Source organism: Geotrypetes seraphini, chromosome 2, assembly GCF_902459505.1.
Source record: "Geotrypetes seraphini chromosome 2, aGeoSer1.1, whole genome shotgun sequence".
NCBI lineage: Eukaryota > Metazoa > Chordata > Amphibia > Gymnophiona > Dermophiidae > Geotrypetes > Geotrypetes seraphini.
In genome coordinates this window covers 236821329-236840171 of record NC_047085.1, presented here as the reverse complement: position 1 = coordinate 236840171, position 18843 = coordinate 236821329, and the positions used below count along the sequence as shown (strand labels likewise).

Genomic DNA, 18843 nt, shown 5'->3' with positions numbered 1-18843 from the left:
TTTCAGCATTACTTCTATGTCTCTATTTCACCTCCTCTTCATGTCCCCTCTGTATCTCTATCCTTATTCAGTAGGTCCTGCTTACTCTTTCTTCTTTGTGTCACTATCTCCATTTTCAGCTTTCCCCCTTTTCCTTTGATACTGCACCCTGTAGCCAGAATCTTTCCACCCTCCCTCCACTCCGACCCAGCCCAGTATGAAATATTTCCTTTTGTTTCCCTCCCCTCTCTCTTTCTCTCTCTCTTCTCCTCCCTCACCCACGAGTCCTGCATCTGGCCCTCTCCCTTCTACCTGCACCTGGCAACACCCCCCTGCTCCGCGGCTCTCTTCAGCAACTCGTCAGCAGTGGTGATCAAGACAAGCTGCCGACATCGAGGCCTTCCCTCTACGAGTCCCGCCTTTGTGGAAAAAGGAAGTTGAAACAAGCGGGATTCGCAGAGGGTAGGCCCCGATGTCAGAAGCTTGTGTCGATCGCTGCTGCTGAGTTGCCGAAGAGAGCCGCGGAGCAGGGGGTGTGGCCGGAAGCAGGTAGAAGGGAGAGGGAGAAAGGAAGGCAGTAGAAGCTCCGGAGCATGACACCGACCCCGGCCAGGATGATTTCTTTTTCAGGCGTGCAGCTTACAAGTCCGGCGTCGCGGCGGGAAATAGCCATGCTGAGCAGTGAGCTCAGCACATACACAGATGAAAGCCTTGCTTGCTGATTGGTCCAGCGGCACCGCCCCGCCGTGCCGCCGGACCAATCAGCAAGCAAGGCTTTCATCTGTGTACGTGCTGAGCTCACTGCTCAGCATGGTTATTTCCCACCGCGACGCCGGACTTGTAAGCTGCATGCCTGCATCGCCAGAATTTAGGTAGGCTGTTTTCATCCCTGTGGGAGTCCCGTGGGCTAGGGGGCGTCCCCGTGGGAGTCCCGTGAGTCAGGGGGGCATCCCCGTGGGAGTCCCGTGGGCGTCCCCGTGAGAGTCCCGTGAGCCAGGGGGGGAACCCGCGGGATCCCCACGATCCCCGTGCAGACCTCTACAATGCACTTGACAGTGCTCATACCATGTTCCGTAGATGACATCACCCTAATGCTAAGAATTGAGAGTATTTTCTCAGAGGCCTGTGTGGAGGTAACTTGCGAAGACAAGCCTTCGTTGAAGACCTGCAAGGCCCAGTTGTTGTTTGTGATTAGGGTGCAATAATGGTGATAATGAGCCAGATGACCCCAGAAGGGAAAAGGTTGACAAAGGCTAGTTGTTACATCCAGTAAACAAATGGGCACTGAATTACAAATGTTTCTATTACTTCCTTATCCAGAAACACTGGTAGTTCAGTGGTAATTTGTTTACTGGATGCAATGCCTTTGTCAACCAAAATTTCAAGTACAGAAACAGATTAACTGTGTAAGAGTGGGGTGGTGCAGGAACAACAACTGAATAATGCATAACAGTTTGTACTATGAGTCAAGCCAAAAAGTAGGTGAGAAGGCCTATGCAGAAATCGCAGGTATTGATTAAGGACCTTAAGGTTTTTATGTGGATTATTTACTTTCATATGGATTGTTTACGTTGACTTTTGAAATTTTCAATAAAGTCCATTTCAGGAACATCGTCACTCCACAGAGTTGGGTTTTTATTTTTTTTTTTTGGGGGGGGGGGTTGTTTCTCTTGGATCGTCCTCTCTGTGGATTTCCCAGGGTCAATTTCCTTGTTTGGAAGATAGTCAGTACATTTTTATCAATTGCCTCCATTCAAGATTGCTTACAGCTCAGACTCCACAGTCCTCCCACCTATGTCACATCCAGATTTCACCCTCTCCTAGGATTTTGCTATAATGGTTGCCTTTTAACAAAGGAGACAGTAGTGTGGGTTTGCACTAAGTCTATTGCCTGGTGAATCCTACATTAGCTACTTAATGCAGCTTAATAAAAGTGCCCCTAAGACTATTTGTATTGAGGCACTTTAAAACAAGTTTAAGTTCTGTTTTATTTTGTAATTTTAGAATTGCCTAAATGTTTTAGTATGATATTATGTGAGTATGGTTGTAACCTGCTTTGAACACTCATAAGTTTATTAATAAATAATAAGCAAAACTGGGAGGGACATTACACCTAAGCAAACATCTTGCTGAGTAAGCAATAGAGACATAGAAACAATTGTTGTATAGAACCATAGAAACCACTGAAGATGTGCCATCAAGAGATTTCTTCTGGATGAACCCACTGAGGAATGAGTACACACACTTCAACTGTCTGCTTGCTTCTAAACTTGAGCCATAAGGATGTTGCTATCTAGTGATTTTGAATACTGCTCACTGCCATGCTTAGGACTTGTACTAAGACTTATGTCTATATTTTTCTTATTGAGAGATGTATGCTTTTGATTATATCTCAAGTAAAATTACAGTGCAACCCTAAAAAATTAACAAAATGATCCATCATGTTAGGGAGGCAGTATAAAATATTTTAAGTATTACAGCAACCTGTATTTTACTTGGGTTCAAATACTGTAAAATACATTGAGGGGCATAATCAAAAGAAACGTCTAAGTCTGTTTTGGGCCTAAGTCGCTAGTCGTCCAAAGTTGGCAGTGTCAAAAGTCCATTCCCAAAAAATACATCCAAAATATTTTGTTTTTTTGAAAATCGTCTAATTATACATCCAGCAGTTTGATCAGCCAGACCGCTAAGTCGTCTATCTTTATACCCCATTCTCGTCCAAAAATTTATCCAAGTCAAAAACGCCTAGAACAAGACCTATTGGATGTGGGAGGGGCCAGCAAAATGATGGACTGGACACCCAGACATGGCAACACAGTAGTGGTGCATCTTACAGGGCACTGCTGCAAACTTCACAAAAAGGGTGCCATGTAAACATCTCACCACACTTCCCTTATAGGTCATGGTGAACCCCCCCCCCCCAAAACCTACTACACCCAATTGTCTACAACCCCAATAGCCCTAGACTACTTAAGCCACCTCTGTGCTGCCCTACTATGCCAGATGCTGATGTTCTGGAGGCAGGTATGTAAAGTTTATATTACGATTTTTATGGCGGAGTGGGTCAGTGATCACTGGGAGAGTGTGTGGGGGTCTGTACCACATCTCTACAGTGGTTATCTGGTCACTTTGGACACCTTCTGGGAGCTTAGACCTGGTTCTCATTTGCCTAAGTTGCTACGTATAAGTTCCGTCTAGGCAGCCTCGTTAAACTTTTGGTTATACTTGCACTATGACTAAGTCTAGATCTGCTCATGTCCTGCCCAAATCCTGCTCTCACCACTCCTCCTAAAACGCTCCTTTTAGCTCTGGGCATACAGCAGCACTGAAGAAGCCTAAATCGTTTTGAGATACATTTAAAACCCGGTTCGATTATCGGCACTTGGAGAACTTGTGTTATTGATCGTCCAAGTGCCGATTTAGGCCGGTTTTCAGAAGTATTTCTGTTTCGATTATGAGCCCCGTTATGTTTGTAAGACTGAAAATGTTTTTACTTTAAAAGAAAATAAAAGTATTTGTCAGCTTGAGAATACCTATACTGGCTATATAATCATTTGTTAATAAAATAATTCACTTCTGAATCAGCATCACAAACCTATGTCTAAAACACATTCTTCAATTCTGTTTCAATGCTATTAAAAGCTAGAATACTAGAAAAAAATACTAATGTGCAACCCCACTACCCCCTAACAAGCTTAACAGAAATAAATACAAAGCAGTACATATTTTCTACACTAAGCAGTTAGAGAACAGCCAATTCCTTATCACAAACACAATGACAAGTGTGTCAAAGGAAACAAACATGGTGGTATATATATTACTTCTTAGTTGTTTATACTTGAGAACTACCTATCAGATCCACAAGGGTGCAGAGTGAATCCACCAACGAGAGATACTGCAGGAGTGAGCGAGACAAGGAAGTGGAACTCAAAAATAGTGCAGATATTCATATACATCAGACTTATTTTAGACTAATCTGGTCATAACTGTGCAAGCCAATCTGCAGCCTCCTATCTGAAGTATGTCCTGCATGAAGACTAGATTGCTGGAGACTAGAAAATCTGAGTAATAAACTGAGCACTCACAAATATCTAGCCAATATTTTCCTCATTAATAACCTTTAAGTAGAATTACTTAATTTCTATTCAGTAAAAATTGTTAGCTGTAACAAAGTTCTTGGATGGTGATGCCCTATTTGTCTTCATTACCTGCAATAGAATTCTAACAGAAGAACTAATCCAGGTCAGATATATCTGCATGCATTTAGAAAGCAAGTTCAACATATTTACCACTTCTTTTAAGGTAATTTGCTATCATGAAAAACAGTGGCTGACACAAAGGATTAAAGAATATGTTACAGTATAATATACCTAAACTTCAAAATTTTATTCCAGATGTCTGGGATACTGTTACATTTTTCAGAAAAAATATGTAAGCTCTGAGACACTAAGTCTACCAAAAAAGGGGAAGGATAATATTTACAAGCTAGATAATATCTTATTTGTTACAGCCTTTCCAGTCCCCTATTATATGTATAATTCAAAACGCCATTTTCCACATGAAATGTCACATATAAACCTATTATAAATCATCTAATTCAGAAATATGAATGACAGTGTTGGTGGCCATGTGGTACAACCAAAAGAATGGTAGTTAAATGTCTATCAATAACCAAAAAAAAACCCACACAAAAAAAACCTTCCTTTATCCAATTACGAGAACTATTTTGCTGCTTTATTTGCAGAGATCATCACTGCCAAGCCACAAAGGAATATATTAGCATAGTTGCCACTGATTGGCTCAGCACAATCTGCTCATAGTAACAGCTCAAGAACTGCTCATAAGGCTAGCCAATCAGCACTCAGTCAGCCAAATCCTGCCCAGCAACAGTAGGCAGACAAAGAACAGATTATGGAAAGGCAGTGAAAGAAAACCAGATCTACAATAGCCAGTGCTCGGAATCTTTGCATATGAGCATTCTGTTTATACTAAATCCTTTGAGAGTAGCAGAGTAGACCAAAACCAGGATGAAATAGTTCACCAAAGAAACAGAGAAGGCAGAGGTGGTAATGGAAGTAAATGTCTTTTAAAGGTCATCTTTTAGTATTTAGTTCAATGCACAGCAGCCAGAGAAGCCATACAACATGATAGCAAGGTTCTAGGTACAAAATCTTGTTCCTACTTACAAGGCACATGGAGATAAAAGAGATCTGGAAATTTGAAAATGATTGAATTTTGCATGTCTGAAGCAAGCACTATCTGTTACACAAGACTGTTCTAACTCAACATTAATAGTATTATCCCCAACTAGTTAAAATATGACAAAATGATTATGTAAAAAACAAAAAAACAAACAACCTTTACTTTGGGTATGCTTTAAAAAAAACAGAAATAGAGATTAGCAATGACCAGAACTCCAAATCCTTATTTAACAATAAAGTGAATGAGTAATTTATATTGTTCCTGTACGTGCCTAATGAGGCATTAAAGCATTCGCATTCTAGCCAAGCCCAGTAAAAGGACAACTGCAGAGCTAGGTCTCTTGAAGCTCTGAAATTTAACAACCCTCCTGCTGAGGATGAACTGCAGTGCAGATTAGAACATGGGAAATAGAAGGATTACAGAAAAATTAAATTCTAAATACTATGAAATCATGTTAAGATAGAAAATGTTTTAAAAGAAAAATGTAGAAAGGAAGTGACATCAATTAAAGGTATGATCTAAAAAAATTAAAAAAAGGGGGGGTAATATCAGATACTACAATAGCAAAAAAAAAAAAAATAAATAAAAGTTCCTCAGATTAATGCTGTATGGAGTTCAAAGGCATAGAGTTCTCAACATGACCTAACTCAACTGTCCAAGCAGGTACTTATTTATATCTTCATGCGCTTTTATGTGTTGCATCTTAAGTACAAAATTTTGATTTGTTGTAATAATTTGCTATCCAGGAGTTTCCAACTGTGGCCTAACCATTGATCCAAGAGTGTACATCAAAAGAGAAACATACAACTTGTATTTGGATTCTTCAAATCCTAGTTAGTTCTAAATTCAGTTAGTGTTTTCTGATGCATACTTTTAGTATAAATACAGCAACATATTAGAAGAGAAAGGGATAGCTGCTGGTTCACTTTACTTCAAACTAAAGCTTTATTCTCATTATTTGGAGGTGTCAAATATGTCCTCTCATTTAACATTATAGTGGTTTTTCATTGTCTTTGTTCTACTGTACTTCAAGGTTAATTATTTATAAACCAACAAAGAAGAGTTATCCTCATGTGATTGTTGAACTAAGAAAAATGTATTATTTACAGTTTAATTCAGTACTTAATCTTCAAAATAATAAAGGAAACATTTCTCTAAAGTCTAGACAAATCTTGTAATTTTTCTAACATACCCAAGAGGGAGCCTGATGCTGTCATGCTGTTAGTTTCATAATCTCCCCTTCAGAGACATAAATCAGCCACACACTCTCGTTATTGCATCAGCCAAAAAAAAAAAGCCACCACCTTATCTGATTGGCTCCAACAAGCAGCTGCCATCCAACCAATCACATGTTGGTTTCTCAAAGCTTGCCCAGCAACAAGAAAAGCATAAAAAGGTAATACCAAGAATTCAAGAGAAGTGTGAAAACCAGAGTGAGAGATCCAAATGAAATCTCTTCCTTTTTTATACAGATTCTTTAATAGCTAAAATGTTTTGTTAGTGTGTTTCATTCTGGAATCTCTGAGGAGCCGAAGGTTTACTCAAAGTTATGACTGCTAGATCTGTTTAATAGGCAGGAAATTGCAGATGTCAAGTCAGTAGCTGTTTTTTTAACACCTACTATTCTAAAAGGGTGTGAGCAAAGTCTGAGAACCCACACTACAACTTAAAAAAAGGAGATGAAAGGACAGCAGAGATAGGAAGAATATGAGCAATACCATAACAGTTTCATTAACCCTTTGGTTTACAACACTGCACAGTTTGTGCATTTCTCACTATTCCAGAAGTGTGACTGTTCTCACCAATCGGGTGGGGGGGGGGGGAGGGGGAGGGGGGGTAGAATCATCATAAAATATCTTCGGACACAAAATGGGGGGAGGGGAACCTACTGTATATCAGGTCTTTGGGTGCAACTCAAACTGTTGCCTCTTTGTCTCACTTAACCCATGCATTTCAGGCCTCTAGTAACTTCCTTATTTTATTGCAATTTTGCTTGCAACACTTGAGCATTCACATGTGGTAGCTACATCTCCAAAATCAGATAATTTGATCTTGCAAAATCTCCAGAGCCTTCAAGAGGATAGGTTATACTTTGTCATTCATTGCTCCTCCCACAACCATAATTCGGGAGGCACCATTGTCTTTCATTCCTCTTCTGACATCTTCTATACCGTGTTACCCTCAGCGGTTTAGTTTCAGCTTTCTTTTTCAAAACGTTTTCCTACAGGTGATTGACCATTGCCAAAACTTTAAGGGAGATTTTTACTCCAAATCCAAGCAGTTCAAAAAGGACAATGCCTATTCCAGCCCATATGGTTTATTTCATGAAAAGAAAAATAATTGGGTATAACAGTATTAGTGTTTCTATAAATCTAGCATATAAAAAATACAAGTTTAGAGATTTAGATAGTAGATAATACAACATAATATATTCAAGTTTTATAATTAATCTTAAAACTGCAATGCTTATTTAGAATAAAAAGATAAAACACTTCTGTTAATATTTTGGCCAATTAAATGGTTAATGACCATATTTTCAGAATACAATGTAGACTATTGGCAAATTTCTCAGCTTTGTATATAATTGGATTCAAGAATACATTTTATATTTGTCCTCAACATCTCTCAAAATCAGTATGGAATTATCAAAAAGAAGTCATGCACTAATATTTTGCCTAAACAAGAATCTGATGGCCTTTTTAAAAACTCAATTTCTGTATAAGAACATGAGGCCTGTATTTTGTAACTAGCGCTGTACAGACACAGAGGCCCATGTGATTGGAGATCTCTAATCTACAGCATGTGATGTCATTAACAGTGACATTCTGAGGTCACCTGATAAACATAACAGGAAGTCGATGGAGAATGACACAGGATACTATAAAGGGAAAACAAACATAAGTGTAAATTTGAAAATAGCTGACATTTAAAAAAGAAAATTAACAAATATTCTGAGAGCTATAATTCTGATTTCACAGAAAATTAACATACTGTTATTCCCACATCTTGTGTAGATATCTCTAGAACATAATTCTTATGAAAAGGAAGCACGATTTATCCTTTCAAATTCCACCTGTCAAACAATGCACTGTCACAGGTTTCTCACCCAATATCCATCAAATCTGAGATTAGGAGGCAAGATTTTTCCCCCTTCCCAGTTTCGAGACACAACATGTTCATTTATCTCCTGTAATTAAAAATCAATTAGATGATTGATTATGTTTACAAAGAACATATTTGTTTACTTTTATACAAATAATGATGCAATGTTTTGGTAAATATAGAAAACATACCCAAAAGGGAGCCCCCTGCAGCCATGTTGCCATCTTATCAGCTCTCTCAGCAACAGAAATTACACTTGACTGGTCTGATGTCAAAGGACTGAGGGAGAGATTTGCATATGCACTCCAATTGGCTAAGGCAGATCTGCTTATGCAAGCCAATCGAAGGTTGAAGGCAGAACAACCAAAACAAACATGTAATAGTCTGCCTGGCAACAGACAGAAAACCAGAAGGCATGCAACTGTTTGAAACCTGGATAGGGGTGTGAAAAAGAGCAGGCTGCATGCAGAGACATGAAGCCTGTGACATTTTCCACCCTTTTCTAACACTGCACAGGCACAACTTTCCTACAAACATAATATGTGTACACACACGGTCTTCAAATTAAAAAGCAAAGGTATTGGAAAACTTGTACGACAATGAGATAATTTCCTACACCAAGAATTTCAGCTTGTCAATTTTACAATAATATACAACTATCAGGATTTGTTAAAATTTTGTTTAATGAACACTAATGCAACTGTAAATAAACCAAAAAAGAAGAGCACAGTACTAAAAAGGAATATTTTATCAATATTTGAACGTTAAAACAGAGATGTGGAAGATAAATCAAAATATTCTTCCCGCCTACAACAGTCTGTTTTAGTGGAAATGGCAAATTGATACACACATAGAGGCCCTTTGTTCTAAAACATAGTGTACACACTAACAGAATTAGCGCACATTAAATGCTAAGAAGCCCCTAGGCATAAAACGGGCTTTTTACATTTAGCATGTGCTAATTTCATTAGTGCGTGTTAAACTTTAGTAAAAGGACCCCAGAGTAACCGGACTGCCCTCTTCTCGATCCAACTTTTAAAAATTTTATTTTATTAAAAACTTATATCTACATACTTGGAAATTGCAGGTCTCCAGGTCTCCTACTACTCCTTTCAGACTGTTTATAAAGCTGAGAGGGAAAAGAAATGGGAAACTGTAGCACTGCATCTTTGTTCACTAACGTCCCCCATAATACTACAAGACCATCTCATAATCAATTAGTAGAAATAAGTAGAGTGACTATGCAAAGATCAGAGGGATAGTGCTGCCCAATTCAGGAAAAAACATTTTGATTCAGCCTTTTGAATCAATTTTTTGATTCAATTTTCCTGCCCAAGTGGGTGTTTATTTCAAACATCATGGTGGATTTATTTTATGCCCCCTTCACCCCCTTTGCCCTCTCCTACCCACACTGGCGCTGTGGTATAAACAAAATAAACAAAAAAGACTTTTCCTCTCTCTGTTAAATCCTACCTCATGTTCGCGGTCTAACACCACCTCTGGCAGGATACACATTTCAAATCTGACATATTGTAGATCACAAAATAGAAAATAAAATTATTTTTCTACCTTTTGTTGTCTGGTCATTATTCAAATCATTTTGGTCACAGGCTCTGGTTGTCTTCTGATAACTCGTTTGCCAGGGTCACCTGCCCATTTGTCGTTTTCTTCTTTGTCGGTGCCAACCATCCATCTTCCATCTCTGTCCTCCCCTTCTGTTTCCCTTCCCTCCCCCGGAAGTCTGGCATCTTTCCTTTTTTTCCATCTCCATCGCAAGATCCACCTTTTCTCAACTACCCTTTCATCCTTCATCTCTCCATCCTTCCCCACCACCCTAGATTCCACCATATCTCCATTTGTCTTCCCAACTACTCTCCTATCCAGTATCTCTATCACCCCCCACCCTCCCACACCATCCCTTGTGTCCAACTTCTCTCCCTTTCTGTTCCTTCCCTCCCTAAATCCCATTATCCACCATCTCTCTCCCTCTCCTCTGTTTTTAGACCCATTATTTCTTCCCCCCAAAGTCCGGCATATGCATGTCTTTTTGAACCACCCTTCCCTCCCTCCCTCCGTGTAATTCTACACCAGGGCCCCCTTCCCGAAAGGCCTGACCCCCCTGAAGGCCTGCACTCCCTAAAGGCCTGTTTTCCCCCCCCCAAAGGCCTACGTGTTTCCCCCTGACCTCCTGCGCATTCATTTACCTAATTCCAACAGTGGAGCAACCTGCAGAGGATTGCCAGTACTTTAGCGATCTTTGCAGGCTGCCATAGGCCTCCGGAGCTGTCTTCCCTCTGCCACGGTCCCGCCCCCTCCTCTGCCATCAGAGGTAGGATCGCGAAAGTATCGACGATCCTCTCTGCAGGCTGCTCTGCTGCTGGAATTAGGTAAATGGATGCGTGGGAGGCCAAGGGGTTAGACGGACACCAGCACTTCCCGACTGACCCTCCCCCCTCGCCCTCTAAAACAGAAGCAGCAGCAGCGCTGCTGCTCCTGCTTTAGGGGGTGAGGAGGGAGGGTCAGTCACCGAATCAGGATGCCAATTTTTTTTGTTTTTAAATCAATTCAAATCGATTCACCTGAAGTGAATCGGTGAATCAATTCAAATCGTGAATCGGGCAGCACTACTGAGGAATACTGAATTGGGGTAATTTTATAAGTCATTTGCAATTTCCTCCATCTTGGACAAATAAACTTATTTAAGATTGCATGTTTCCCCAGGTGGCTGTGTGTTATAACGTCTCTCCAAAGACAATTAAAAGATATGAATGTGCTTTCTAGAATGGCTATATGACTTAAGGAGCAAGGTAGGTTGGGATTACCACATGTGAGAAAATACAACAGACTGATTATTAGGTAGGAAGGACTATACCCCTATACAATATAAGGGTCTGGGAAACAACTTATGGCTCACTCAAGGCCAGTTTTAATCATAAAGGGTCCAAGGGCAGAAATTAAGGATGGGGGGCCCTCTTCTACCTACCTGTCTCCCAATTTCCCCACCCACCTTTAAATGACTTCACACACAAAAACACAGACAGACCTTCATCAAATACAGAACAATGGATCACAAATTAGAAATAGAAATATGAATACCAAAACAATTGGAAACCCCAACAAGTTAAACTCCACAAGTACTTAATTTTGTACTGAACACAATCAGTGGCATAACCATTAGAGGTGCCTGGGCCTCCCACTTTCAACTTAGGCCCCCTCAAAATGAACATCTCCTGTGATGTAGCTCCCCCTCCTCAGATTCAGTGACCAGAACTTTCAAAGTTCTGCAGCTGGCCTCCTCACCCAGCTCTTGCTTGGCTCTCTACGTATGAAAGCACTCGTAGCTTCAGGATACTACCACTAGCTGGAACGCTTGGAGACTTCTGCCAGACTGGAGGAAGAGGTCTTCAGTTGCTAGGGCTTGGGGATCTCCACCAGCTCAAGTATTTATATTTTGCATTCAGGCGGGAAGAAAATTTGGTGCCCATCCACCCATTTCGGGCTCCAGCCCCCACCCCCCTAACCCCCACCCCAAATCAACTGTACAGCTATGTCACTGAATATAATACAAAATATTTGCAATGCACATATCCCAAAGATAACTTTTTCCAGTTAATAAATTCAAAATAAAACACTTTTTTCTACCTTGTTGTCTCAATATTTTATTTTACCATCATCTTGGTCCCAGTTTTTCTTTCTAATTTTTGTCTATCTTCTACTAATTCTCCTTCCTGTGTCTGCTGTCCATTATTTTCTTCTCTTGCACCATTTCCCTCACTATGCCTGTCGCCAACATATTGATTTTTCCCTTTCAGCTTTCTTCTTTTTTCTTTCCTGCCTCTGTCCACTCAATTCTCACCTTTTTTTTTTTTATATATATATATTTTCAGCTACCTATCAATTCTCTATCTCCTCTCAATACCTAGCTCTCCCATTTCCCAGCTCATTCCCTTCTCCTATTTCCATTGCCACATTTCTACCACTGTACTCTTATTCATCTTGTCATCTCCCTTTTGACCTCTTCCACATTTATTTATTTAATTTGTTTTCTATCGGTACAGGTTACAGATTGACATACATAATATGGCTCACCTCTTTCAGAATCCCCCTCCCTTTCTCCAGTCCCTGTGTCCTATTCCCTCTCCCACTAATGTTCCTTCCCCCCAACGACTTTTGGCATGCTGCTGTACCGCCTTCAACAAATCTCTCCCAAGATGTCTGATGCTGCTGTCATACACCAGGACCCCTCCTCACCCCCAATATCGCACTTACCCATGCTGAACACACTACCAGTGATCCTCCATGTTGGGCAAGTGTAGGACCTCGAGCTTCTGCGCTTGTTCAAGGCTTGCCAGCTCCAGCTGATGCCAAGATTTTCAGAGAGTGTGGGAGCTGGCAGGCCTTGAGCATGTGTAGAAGCTCAAGGCCCTACACTGGCCCAACATGGAGGATCACTAGCAGCTTGTTCAGCATGGATAAGTTCAATGTTGGTCAGGAAAGTCCTGATGTATGACAGCAGTGTCAGTCATCTTGGAGGAGGTGTTGTGAAAGGAGAGACAGAAGCCTGTGGTTACATGCCATGCCATTTGTTGCAGGGGGGGCAGCATCTTGGAGGAGGGGTTGTGGAAGGAGGGACAGTAGTGTGTGGGTAAGCGTGATGCCTTTTGCAGGGGGTGGGGTGGGCAGCAGCGTACAGATTGTTAGAAGGAAGAGGGGATAGCAGCATGCCAGTCATTGGGGGACTCAAATATAAACAGACCCCTATTTTGGGATTTTTTTTTTAGTCCAAAAATCTCTATTTACATACATCAAAAGCAGAAAGAATGTGAGAGAATTTGTGGGACCACTTGATGATCAAGAAGCATAAGGAGCGCTAAAGGAAGATAAGGCCAGAGTGGAGACTGAATTCTTTGCTTCAGATGTAAGAGGTCTACCTGAACTGAAAATGGTTTTCAAGGGTGATGTAGAGCCGTGGTTCTCAACCCTGTCCTGGGGACCCCCTCCAGCCAGTCGGGTTTTCAAGATATCCCTAATGAATATGCATGAGAGAGATATGTATACCTGTCACTTCCATTATATGCAAATCTCTCTCATGCATATTCATTAGGGACATCTCGAAAACTCGACTGGCTGGGGGTCCCCAGGACAGGGTTGCGAACCACTGAAAAATCTCAGTGAACCTGGAAGACAAACTAAGCCAAATTAACAAATTAAAGAGTGATAAATCATCTGCATCAGATGGTATACATCTCAAGGTACTGAAAGAACTCAAACATGCAATTGCTGATCTGCTGTTAGCGATCTGTAATCTGTCACTAAAATCATCCTTAGTACCTGAGGATTCAGAGGGTGGCCAATGTTACACTGATTTTTAAAAAGAGTTCCAGGTGAGATCTGGGATGTTACAGACCAGTAAGAATGACTTCAGTGCCAGGCAAAATAGTGGCAACGATTATAGCATTGCATTGGTGTCTTCTATCCCGCCAATACCTTTCAGTTCTAGGCAGTTATAAAAAAATAAAAGTGTGGAACTTTTAATGGGACAGAGTCAGCGGGGTTCAGCCAAAGCAGGACTTGCCTCACCAATTTGCTCAACTTCTTTGAAAGGTGAGCCAGATGATGTAGTGTTTCTAGATTTTCAGAAAGCTTTTAACAAAGTTCCTCATGAGAGGTTCCTGAGAAAATTAAAGTACCATGGGATAGTAAGTAATGTTCAGTTGTGGATTAGAAATTGGTTACTGGAACGAAAACAAGAGGGTAGGGGTTAAAAGGCTATTTTTCTCAGTGGAGGAGGTAAATATTGGAGTGTCACAGGGATCTGTACTGGAACCAGTGCTATTTAACATATTTATAAATGATATGGAATTTGGAATGACAAGCGAGGTGATTAAATTTGTAGATGACACCAAACTGTTCAATGTTCTTAAAACACATGCAGATGTGAAAAATTGCAGGAAGACTTTAGGAAATTAGAAGACTGGGTGTTCAAATGGTAGATGAAATTCAGTGTGGACAAATGCAAAGTGATACACATTGGGAATAACAACCCAAATCCTAGTTACCAGATGACCACATTGAGGGTGAGTGCCCAAGATCAGGGTGTCATTGTAGAAAATACGATTAAATCTTCCACCCAATGTGCAACAGTGGCCAAAAAAGCAAACAAAAGACGCTAGGAATTATTAGAAAAGGGATGGTAAACAAGTCTGAAAATGTTAGAATTTCTCTATCGTTCCTGACTTATGGGAGCACTTCTGGTGTCCCCCGTTAATTCACATATGCTACTGTTTTGGAATTGTCTGAAAACACCCATAGAAACATAGAAAGATGACGGCAAATAAGGGCTAAAGCCCATCAAGTCTGCCCACTCTACTGACCCATCCCCTTGTCTATGCCCTAATGACCCAATTTCCTTAACTTGACCCTCGTAGAGATCCCACATAGGTATCCCATTTATTCTTAAAGTCTGGCTGCTGTTTGCCTCGATCACCTGCACTAGAAGCTTGTTCCAATGATCAACCACTCTCTCCGTGAAGAAATATTTTCTGGAGTCGCCATGAAATTTCCCACCCCTGAGTTTGAGCAGGTGCCCTCTTCTGGCCGAGGGTCCTTTGAGAAAGAAAATATCATCTTCCACCTCAAAATGTCCTGTGATATACTTAAACATTTCAATCATGTCTCCCCTCTCCCTACGCTCCTCGAGAGTGTAGAGCTGCAACTTGTTCAGTCTCTCTTCGTACGAGAGACCCTTGAGTCCTGAGATCATCCTGGTGGCCATCTGCTGAACTGATTCAATTCTGCGCACATCTTTACGGTAATGTGGCCTCCAGAATTGCACACAATATTCCAGATGAGGTCTCACCATGGCCCTGTACAATGGCATTATGACTTCAGGCTTTCGGCTGACGAAACTTCTATTGATACAACCCATCATCTGCCTTGACTTAGATGAAGCCTTCTCCACTTGATTTGCAGTTTTCATGTCTGCATTGATAATTACTCCTAAATCTTGTTCTGCTGAAGTCCTAGTTAAAGTTTCTCCGTTCAAGTAGTACGTCCTGCATGGATTTCCGCTTCCGAGGTGCATGATCTTACATTTCTTAGCGTTGAAGCCTAGCTGCCAGGTCGAGGACCAACTTTCCAGGTCCTGCACCATATTATTCTGTAAATTACATTTACTTACTATATTACATAGTTTGGCATCATCCGCGAATAATGTTATTTTACCTTGGAGCCCTTGAGTCAGATCTCCTATGAATATGTTGAAAAGGAGTGGACCCAGGACTGAGTCCTGCGGCACTCCACTGGTCACCTCTGAAGTTTTAGAGACGGTACCGTTAACCACCACCCTCTGGAGTCTGCCACTCAGCCAATCATTGACCCATGCAGTTAGTGTCTCTCCTAACCCCATCGATTTCATCTTGCTTAGCAGCCTGCGGTGTGGGACGCTGTCAAAAGCTTTACTAAGTCCAGGTACACGACGTCCAAAGACTCTCCCAAGTCCAGCTTTCTTGTTACCCAGTCAAAGAAGCTGATGAGATTGGAGTGGCAGGATCTACCCTTGGTGAATCCATGTTGACTAGGATCCCAAAGATTCTCTTCATTCAAGATCGTGTCCAATTTGCGTTTAATTAGTGTTTCCATGAGTTTGCACACTATTGATGTGAGACTCACCGGTCTATAATTTGCAACCTCTGCCCCGCAACCCTCTTTATGCAGAGGAACGACGTTAGCTATTTTCCAGTACATGGGAACTTTCCCTGTACCTAGGGAGAGATTGAATAGCACAGACAACGGTTCCGCCAGAACATCGCTCAACTCTCTGAGCATTCTTGGGTGCAAATTGTCCGGTCCCATGGCTTTGTTCACCTTGAGTCTTGTCAGTTCGCTGTAAACTTCATCTGGTGTGAACTCAAAATTCTGAAACGGGTCTTCCGTGCTTTGTTTAGCCTTTAACTGTGGACCATGTCCCGGTGCCTTGTAGGTGAAGACTGAGCAGAAGTATTCATTCAGTAGTTCAGCTTTATCGGAATCTGCTTCCACGTAACTTCCGTCTGGTCTTCTGAGGCTTGCTATCCCGCCTGTGTTCCTTTTCCTATCACTAATATACCTGAAGAAGGATTTGTCCCCCTTCTTAATGTTTTTTGCCAGAGTTTCTTCCACTCAAAGTTTGGCCTCCCTAACTGCCGTTTTGAGTGCTGTAGACCTGGTCCTATATTCTATGATTGCTTCTCTTTTCTCCATGCGCTTGTAAGAAAGAAACGCTTTTTTCTTCTCCTTAATGAGGTGCGAGATCTCCGCAGTGAACCATTGGGGTTTATTGTTTCTTTGTCATTTATTTACTGATTTTATGAAGCGGCTAGTTGCTTCATGTATAGTTGATTTCAGGGTTGACCACATAGTTTCCACATCATCGGTCTCTGCTTGATCCTGCATCGTCCGATGGACGAAATCTCCCATGCATACTGCTTTTCCCTCTAAGGTGTTTTGCAAAGCTCTTAGTGCCAACCGTATGGCTCTGAGCTTGAGTTGGTTGATTGACCAGCCTTTCTGATGGAGAGTCCACTGGCCTTGGAAGGAACAATTCCCGCATTGGAAGGCTGAGCCTCTAATTTCAGTTCCTTTATAGCATCTGCTATCAGATGGTGAACAGAGGCTGACTTAAGCCGGCTGACAGAAGGGTCATCACCCACATCAGGGCTCTCCACAACATCATGACTGATGTGTCAGCAAGGGTATCAATGTCATCCAGGGTAGATGCTGTATCCTCAGTATCAGCACACCATGTAAGGCAGTCTGGGTCTGTAATAAGAGGGGCGCTGGGCCTGAACAGTGACCCCGGTAAAGGTCTTGGCATAGAAGCTGGTAGTGTGCCCCACTGGCTGCATCGCAGGAACAGGGTCCATCAGATACGCTCTCCACATGAGCTGAACAAATTCCGGGAAAAAGCCACACACCGGGGCTGACATCAGCTCCCTCTGAGCCCAAGAAGACAGCTGCGAGATGTCCTCGAACTCTGCACATTTGTGTTTTGCGTCTCTGTCAAAAACCGGCACAGGGCAGTATTTCTTGCCCACTTCCTGGACCCACACAGGTTCCACAGTCCTGAAGGAGGCAAGGCTCGAAGCTCCTGCCCCCTCCCCTTGTGTCCTGTGTCATGCACAACATTGATGCTCCATCGCCAGTAATTCGGCATAACCTATACATGAACTCAACTCAGTAGAGGTAGAAGAGTCCATCCCTAATGATTTTAAACAAAATCAAAGGGTTCCGAGGCAGAAAGAAGTTCAATAAAAGATCGATAAAAATCGAAGGTGGCCGCCATCAGTAAATTCGCACCAAAAAATGGCCCAGGGAGACCAAATAAAAATTAAAAAAAAAAAAAAAATAGCATTTTTGGGGTTTTGGAAACCCTTTATTCAGACACCCCCCCCCCCCGATTCTCCTATAGGAAGTAATGAGGCTGTACGTACAGTGTCTAAAATGTCTGCCTGGCAGCTCTGTCTGTGCAGCTGCTATAAGTACACACAAATAGAAGTTTTAAGTTCCTTCCTAAAGCTTAACACAGAAGAGGCCTAAGTGCCAAAGGAAGCTTAATCCAACAAATAGGGCTCTGCACAGAAAACATCGATTTGCAATAATTCTAAAGCCTCACTGCAGATAAGGAAGACACATCAAGACAACACTTATCCTTTACACGTAAACTCTGTGCCACTGTAGGGGCAGCATCGTTCAGTAACTTAAAGATCAAACAAAGAATCTTAAATTTAATGTGTGCATTGATGGGCAACCAGTATAACTGTTGAAAAACTGGAGTAATGTATTCAAACTCGGACATATGCGCCACAATTCGCGCAGTGGCATTTTGGGCAAATTGCAAGACTTTTGAGGGCACACTGTGGTAAATCTAAGTATAAGGCATTGCAATAGTCAAAAACTGGATTAACCCATCATTACAACAGTGGTCTTAAAGTTAGCCTTAGACAGATAGTCTCAATCTACGCAACAAATAAAGACACCTGGCACAACTGATTTTACTTGTTCTTTAAATGAAAGTGCGGAATCAAGTATGATACCCAAATATCTGCATTGCTGCAATACCGGTACAGGAACATTGTCTAGTGTTAAGCTCTGAGGGGAAAGCCTATAAATGATTTGAACGACCAATGTACAAGATCTCCGTTTTGTAGACATTCAGGCCAGGATTCTCAAAAACCCGCATTAAAAAGCGACGGTCTGCTAACGCAGCCGTTTTGATATCAAATCTGAAAACCTGAGACATTCTTAATAAATCACACATGCAAATAAGGTCGGTGGACAGCAGCAAAGATTTCCTAAATTTGCATGTACCCATCGCTGGTGATAGCAATGGGCACATGTGCAGAAACACTGTTTAAAAAAACACAAAACAAAAACACAACAGCAGCAGGAGAGATGCCCACAATCTCCCGCTGCCCTAAAATCCCTGCCGCGACCCCCCCTGCAGCAGGAGAGATGCCCACTGTTTCCTGCTGCACTAAAATCCCCGACGCCCCCCCACCGCCCCCTCTCTCCTGCTGCACT

The 18843-nt window shown here is 41.7% G+C and overlaps 1 protein-coding gene across 7 annotated transcripts in view; it reads right to left on the bottom strand.

The window, feature by feature from the left end:
* Window positions 1-18843, bottom strand: part of ATF7IP (activating transcription factor 7 interacting protein) — a 353654-nt gene that overhangs the window by 216695 nt on the left and 118116 nt on the right. For 2 of the 7 annotated variants that reach the window (XM_033935232.1, XM_033935225.1), the window contains exon 1: window positions 8288-8310. The exons of 3 other annotated variants lie outside the window; for them this stretch is intronic. In XM_033935232.1, coding sequence (XP_033791123.1) covers window positions 8288-8298 — 11 coding nt within the window. In that variant the 5' untranslated portion in view covers window positions 8299-8310. Of the gene's footprint in view, window positions 1-8287; window positions 8311-8474; window positions 8499-9357; window positions 9382-18843 lie in introns of those variants that run through there. 2 more of the 7 variants (XM_033935230.1, XM_033935231.1) reach the window with 2 other exon arrangements.